This window comes from Pollachius pollachius (genome assembly GCF_949987615.1).
Source record: "Pollachius pollachius genome assembly, chromosome: 2".
Taxonomy (NCBI): domain Eukaryota; kingdom Metazoa; phylum Chordata; class Actinopteri; order Gadiformes; family Gadidae; genus Pollachius; species Pollachius pollachius.
In genome coordinates, this window is record NC_136935.1 from 44,754,319 (window position 1) to 44,761,923 (window position 7,605).

The 7,605-nt window shown below is 46.8% G+C and overlaps 2 protein-coding genes across 2 annotated transcripts; both read left to right on the forward strand.

Moving 5' to 3' along the window:
- Window positions 1-1,615: 1,615 nt before the first annotated feature.
- On the forward strand, window positions 1,616-4,658 carry LOC307070457 (reticulon-3-like; the record flags this gene model as incomplete). Its single annotated transcript, XM_079728928.1, has 8 exons — window positions 1,616-1,691; window positions 2,359-2,509; window positions 2,674-2,730; window positions 3,049-3,187; window positions 4,029-4,098; window positions 4,178-4,224; window positions 4,468-4,526; window positions 4,610-4,658. 8 exons carry the CDS (start codon window positions 1,616-1,618, stop codon window positions 4,656-4,658), a joined length of 648 nt encoding a protein of 215 aa, XP_079585054.1.
- A 485-nt stretch (window positions 4,659-5,143) lies between these two features.
- On the forward strand, window positions 5,144-7,195 carry LOC307092147 (protein EOLA1). The gene is made up of 2 exons (XM_079759048.1): window positions 5,144-5,522; window positions 6,768-7,195. Exons 1-2 carry the CDS (start codon window positions 5,267-5,269, stop codon window positions 6,980-6,982), a joined length of 471 nt encoding a protein of 156 aa, XP_079615174.1. The 5' UTR covers window positions 5,144-5,266; the 3' UTR covers window positions 6,983-7,195.
- The last annotated feature ends 410 nt before the right edge of the window (window positions 7,196-7,605 follow it).

Consider the following 7,605-nt stretch of genomic DNA (forward strand, 5'->3'; position numbering starts at 1 on the left):
AGGCAGTAATACAGTACGTTCAGTTCACGTTCGCCCAAAATATGAACGAGTTCATGAACTTTCGTTCAGTGAACGCGTTCAGGCACAACACTGCCTATGGCCATATATATATGGCATATATATATATATATATATATATATATATATATATATATATATATATATATATATATATATATATATATATATATACCTCCAAGCATTAGTAAAGCCACACACCCCAGCTCGATCCCTCCGCTCAACTACCTCAGCTGGACGTCTGGTACCGCCATCGCTAAGAGCAAGCAAAGGTCGATCAGCGAAGTCACAACTTTTCTCTGTTTGGGGACCTCAGTGGTGGAACGAGCTCCCTACCGATGTCAGGATCGCAGAGTCGCTCACCAGCTTCCGCAAAAGACTCAAAACTCACCTGTTCAGAGTTCACCTCGACTCTGCATAGAAACCAATGCACAGCCACCATTGAATGTTGTACGTCCTGGCACTTGTACATTGCACTTATTCAAGGTACTTAATTGTGTAGCATCTACAGTAGCTGCTATCATTGCTTTACACGGGGAATGGGTTAGCCTAGCGATTGTATTACTTGCACTTGGTTCTATGAACATCTTTACTGTACCAACAGCGATATATTGTTTCACTTCTTATGACAAATGCACTTATTGTAACAAATGCACTTATTGTAAGTCTCTTTGGATAAAAGCGTCTGCTAAATGCCCTAAATGTAAATGTAAATGTAAATGTAAATATATAACATATCAGATGCTACAGAGAAAGACCTAATCAGTGAATCTAGTGTTTGTATACATTTATATGGTGCCATACATCCTATACAGAGGAGGTACAGATACACACAGACCGGAAGGTGATACACAGACCTCCAGGTGATACACAGACCTCCAGGTGATACACAGACCTGCAGGTGATACACAGACCTCCAGGTGATACACAGACCGGCAGGTGATACACAGACCTGCAGCTGATATTGATACAAAGACCTCCAGGTGATATTGATACAAAGACCTCCAGGTGATATTGACACACAGACCTCTAGGTGATATTAATATACCGACCGCTCCAGACCTTCTTTGAAGTTGAGACCCGCGACGGTGAGTCACGTGATACGAATATTTTCTGCAGTTTCTCCAGTTGTCCAGCAGGTGGCACCATCCACTATAACGCACAATTAAATCTTAAACGAGCGGGTTTTCTTTTATGTACTTTTCCAAGAACCATTTATTTAAAAATTTATAGTTGGACAATTAATAATTGTTCAACCCTAGTTATTTTAAGGTTGTTTGTCAGCAACCAACATTTTATTGTCAGGTTGTTTAAGTCTTTGTCTTAAGTGTTAACCTTTTACAATAGGACATTGTTTTGACATTGAACTCCACATGCCCTGCCCATTCCCCGCCCCCGAGTTACAGCACAGCCAAACCTCTCCAACCGTCCTCCCAGATCTCTACACTTCTAGACACCTCAAGACACCTCAAGGCACCTCCAGACAACTCAAGACATCTCCAGAGGTCTCCAGACATCTCCCAACGCTTCAAGACAACTCCAGACATCTCCTGACATCTCCAGACCGATCCAGGTGGATCCAGACGTCTCCAGAAGAATGGCAGACTCCACTGCTCTGTCCGTTTCTTCATCTTCATCCAACTCGTCTTCCCTAAAGGGTTTCATGTCCTCAGGTAGGAACGTCTGCACACCAGGCAGGATCAGAGCTACAAACTAACCCTGTAGGACTTAGAGTTAACCATGTAGGACTATTAGTGAACCCTGTAGGACTTCATCAGTTAACCCTGTATGACTATATGAGATAACCCTATAGGACTATATTAGTTAACCCTGTAGGACTTCATCAGTTAACCCTGTAGGACTCTATGAGATAACCCTGTATGACTAAATGAGATAACCCTTTAGGACTTTATCAGGTTACCCTGTAGGACTTCATCAGTTAACCCTGCATGACTATACGAGATAACCCTCTAGGACTATAGTAGTTAACCCTGTAGGATTATATTAGTTAACCCTATATGACTTTAGGTGTCAACCCTAGGACTGTGGTAAGTTAGCTAGGTTGTTTCATTTAGGATCTAAGTGATTCATGATCAACTGTTTCAAGTGTGTTTCTTTATAAAGAACCTTTGTCCTCAAAACAAATGTGCTCAGCTGACCAACAGATTAGGACCACCCAATTGGACCAACAGATTAGGACCAGCTGACCTGACTTAGATGTACATTTCAAGACAGACATTTGTGTGCGTGCGTGAGTGAGTGTATGTGTGGTGCGTGCTTGTAATTATATTCTCTTTACCTAGAGCTGCTATATTGTATTATTAATACAATTCTCTTCAGCCCTAGAGCTGATATATTGGCGAGAAACGCTGAAGTCCGCGGCTGGTTTTGGCCTATCCCTGCTGGTCCTGGTTTCCTTGGCAACACTGTCAGTCATCAGCGTGGTGTCCTACCTGATACTGGCTCTGCTATGTGTCACCATCACCTTCAGGTGGGAACAGAGACCATACCTACCTGTAGAGTAGACATAACTCACGAGTACAACAAGACCTCCAGGTGATGTTACCTGTAGAGTAGCTCAACACTAGTACAACAGGACCTTCAGGTGATGATATTATATCATTGAATCATAATATAGATTTGGTTTATCTCCAGAGTCTACAAGTCTGTGGTCCAAGCTGTTCGGAAATCAGACGATGGACACCCTTTCAAGTAACATACACCCACACACACATATGTACAAAGATATACACACACAAACACACATATTTACACTGGCGCACACACACACACACACATATACACACACACACACACACTCGACCTCCCATCCTAAAGCTATGACCATAGCCTAATGCTGACAGTCTGTGACGCCTGACACTAACACTAACGCCTGACACGGCTAAAAATTACATCACAGCCTGACACTACGACATCACAGCCTAACACTATGACTATCACAGACTACGGCTACGACTACGGCCATGACACCCAGGTGTCTTCCTCCCTCTTCCTCCCTGCGCTGAGCAGGTCTCTGCTGGAAAGGGACGTGTGTGTAACTCCAGAGAGCAGCAGGTGGGCTGCAGACCAGGTCCTGGTCCACCTGAACCGCCTGCTGGTCCACACCAGGAGACTGCTGCTGGTGGAGGACCTGGTAGACTCCCTCAAGGTGTCCACACGCACCCACACGCACACACACTAACGCAAACACACGTTCACACACATTTATTGTGGAGTCAGTGGAGGCCAGTGGAGGTCTCTTCCGAGAGAGGTGGAGGTGGCCACCGAGAGAGGTGGAGGTGGCCACCGAGAGAGGTGGAGGTGGCCAGTGGAGGTCTCTTCCGAGACCTCAACTGGCTCCCTGTAATAGCTCGCATCAGATTCAAGATGATGGTACTGGCATACAAGGCAGTCGATGGAACTGCCCCTGCCTACCTCCAAGCATTAGTAAAGCCACACACCCCAGCTCGATCCCTCCGCTCAACTACCTCAGCTGGACGTCTGGTACCGCCATCGCTAAGAGCAAGCAAAGGTCGATCAGCGAAGTCACAACTTTTCTCTTTTTTGGGAGTGACTCAGTGACTCAGTGGTGGAACGAGCTCCCTACCGATGTCAGGACCGCAGAGTCGCTCACCAGCTTCCACAAAAGACTCAAAACTCACCTGTTCAGAGTTCACCTCGACTCTGCATAGAAACCAATGCACAGCCACCATTGAATGTTGTACGTCCTGGCACTTGTACATTGCACTTATTCAAGGTACTTAATTGTGTAGCATCTACAGTAGCTGCTATCATTGCTTTACACGGAGAATGGGTTAGCCTAGCGATTGTAATACTTGCACTTCTATAAAAAGGTTCTATAAACATCTTTACTGTACCGACAGCGATATATTGTTTCACCTCTTATGACAAATGTACTTATTGTAAGTCGCTTTGGATAAAAGCGTCTGCTAAATGCCCTAAATGTAAATGTAAATGTAAATTTATCCATACTCCTGTGTGAATTGCAGCTTGCTGGGGGCATGTGGTTAATGACGTATATCGGGGCAGTCTTCAACGGAATCACCGTCCTCATCCTCGGTAAGTGGCACTGTGCATCTTCATCATCATCCTCATCATCTCGTTGGTTACTGACTAGTGATGTCATCTTCCTCTCCAGCTGACATAATTTGCTTCACTTCACCACTGGTTTACCAGAAGTACAAGGTACCACCTTCACCACGGCAATGACTTACAGCCTCACAACACCATGGCAACCAAGATCACCGTGGATGGAAACATATAACAATGGATTATGATATTTGAATTGGCTCTGTGTGTGTGTGTGTGTGTGTGTGTGTGTGTGTGTGTGTGTGTGTGTGTGTGTGTGTGTGTGTGTGTGTGTGTGTGTGTGTGTGTGTGTGTGTGTGTGTGTCTGCTCGTGTGAACACGTCTGTGCGTGTGTTCCAGACCCAGATTGACCGGCATGTAGCGCTAGCACGGTCCAAACTCAAGGAGACCGTGGACAGGTGAGTTGTAAGACAGGAGAGGTGTAAAACAGGTGAGATGATGGAAGCACTTCACAGACTGTCTTTCTGTTGTGTCTCTCAAGGCTACAGGATATGTTACCTGGATCTATCAAACGAACAAAATCAGCCTGACCAGCCCTCTGCAGAGTGGACTTCACTCTCTCTCTGATATTTGAAGCAGTAAATATTAAAGATTATGTTCAATATTTCAGTGGTTGTGAAGTTTATTTCTGCATATTCCAGTAACCAAAGGTCAGCCTGCATGCTGAAGGTCAAAACCATCAAAGAAGGGAGCCACACAATGACCTTTTGCTGAAATGTCAAACCTCTACCTGCTCCTTATGGACCTGCCTCTCCGTCTAACCCCTGCCTGCTTAGTCCAGAACACTAAAGATGTCTCAGTCTATTATTTAGTCCAGAACACTGAAGATGTCTCAGTCTCTTACACTATCAAGAACACTGAAGATGTCTCAGTATATTACACTGTCCAGATCACTGGGAAGAAAAATGCTTTGTCCAGTGGTTATTTTCATCTAGTTGTATAGGAGGTCGACTCCGTGTTCACCAGCAGAGGGCGACGCAGTTGGCCATGTGGATCAGCAGAAGAAGAAGGCAGGCCGCTCAGCATGTCGTCCACAGCCGGGTGATGAAAACTACTTCTAATAAGTAATAATACAATGACATACCGTCTGAATATAAACCTAGTATACTCCTAATATACAAATAGTACTACCAAGAGGATGTCTGTAGAGTTTCCCTGTTTGTCGTTCCGCCAGCCGTATGCTGGGCTAGTTCTAAACGGAGTGAAGACTGTGGAGACACGCTGGAGACCAGTGCTGTCGGAGCTTGAGAGCCAGACCCTGGCGATCCACATCGCGCAGTGGGACTGGGAGGGGGACGACTGGGCCACGGTGCTGACCACGCTTGGGAGGAGCGGAGCTCAGATAGACGCTCTCCTGGAGTCAGGAGAGAGGTTCGGCCGAGGCGTGGTGGCAGGTAAAACTTTTGTTTCGTTGTAAAACTTACTATTAAATCATTAACTTCTAACTAGTGAAAACCCTGTATAACTCTAACTAGACTTTTAAGAATTTATAACTTCTTACTAGTAGATGGCAATGACGTTATTATTCCAACGCTAACAATTTAAAGGATAGCCCGGTAAGTTCTGCTTTCTACCAGTTTTAAAACATCTCGAAGTCCGGCCTTCACTGTCATACTGCGCCGCAGAGGTCCTCATTGCCTCCCGTTTTGATCACTGCAACGGAGCAGTCCTGCGGAACTCAGCTGCCTGGACCGGCTCCAGGACTTGCAAAACTCATCTCCAGGACCTGCAGAACTCAGCTGCTGAACCGGCCCCAGGACCTGCAGAACTGAGCTGCTGAACCGGCCCCAGGACCTGCAGAACTCAGCTGCTGAACCGGCCCCAGGACCTGCAGAACTGAGCTGCTGAACCGGCCCCAGGACCTGCAGAACTCAGCTGCTGAACCGGCCCCAGGACCTGCAGAACTCAGCTGCTGAACCGGCTCCGGGACCTGCAGAAATCAGCTGCTGAACCGGCTCCGGGACCTGCAGAAATCAGCTTCTGAACCGGCTCCAGGACCTGCAGAACTCAGCTGCTGAACCGGCTCCAGGACCTGCAGAAATCAGCTGCTGAACCCAGCTGCTGAACCGGCTCCAGGACCTGCAGAACTCAGCTGCTGAACCGGCTCCAGGACGTGCGAAACTCAGCTGCCTGGATCGGCTCCAGGGAACCACAGAACTTCCGGTGCCGAGTCCTGGACCAATTATAAAATCATCCTCCCCTACAGATCCCCCAATGCCCCATCAGAGCACCTTCAACCCCGTCCCGGATTCTGTTCTGCACCCCCCCCACACCAACCTGCAGCCTGCTGGGCCCCCAGCCTCTGGGACTCTTTCCCGGCGAATATCTGCAACGCTGCGTCTTTTGACCCTTTAATGTACCAGTGAAACTCACCCATTCAGTGAGCCCTCACCCGTTCAGCGAGCCCTCTGGCCTCCAGCCCATTTCTTCCATCCACAGCAACCTCTGCTTGCTCCCCCATTCTTGTATTCATGTCTTGTTTTGTCTGCTATGTGGCAAACGTCTTGGGTCCCTTTTATAAAGAGCTATTTTAATCTAAACTAGAGTGAACACTATATGGACAGAGCCATCAGTGTCCAACCTCATCTCATAGCCACCAGCCCCTGCTTCTTGATCATTGGTTGTTTTCTGACTGACAGGTCTGGTGGAAGTAGGCGTAACCTGGCAGTGCCCCGCTGTCCTGCAAGAGGAGGACCTGCAGGAGTTGGAAAAAGCAGCTCTTCTGTTTGGTCTGGAAGATAAACACCTGACCCGCCTGTCAAACCCTCATTGGTTGACAGAGCCCCTTCACTGCCATGGCAACAAGGATATCTGGACTGTAGAGATACCAACACACCTACTGCCTAGCCTCTAGTACTTAACCCTACCCGACTGTCCAAATGCTAATACCCAACCCCAAAGGACATCTGAAGGGGACCCACATCTATTGTATGACATTTAATGTTTATGATCCAGGGCTCCAGAGTGCAACCATTTTGGTCGCACATGCGACAAATATTTAAGGGTGTGACTGATACTTTTTATAGGTCATACTGGTGCACCTGACGCTATCCGGGTGAAAAAATAAATTTCCTTCGCATCATCTGTGTTGCCTTTTAATCGAACTCACACTCATGGTAGGATCATATCGTGGTCTAAACCAATAAGAGAAAGAGCTTGGTCGGTTCATTGGCTCTGGTCCTGTTCACTGGTTGTGTTTTTAAAAAACTTGGGAAACTTCTTAGCCCGTAAGTTACGAGCTGGAACTGGGAGTGAATCAGACTGGTACGAGTTCACGGGTAGTGAGTTGCAGGTTTGTCTGCCGTTCCAGGGGATTTTCACGGGTAGAAGGTTGTGAATATGGGTTACGGGTTGCCTGGAACGCACCATTATTCTTGTTAAAATCATTCACATTATATGAAAGTTATGGAGAGCAATAAAAGGTGACCTTATGGCGTTAAAGGCGACGCAATGAAAGATTTGGTGCACCTAAAAAAA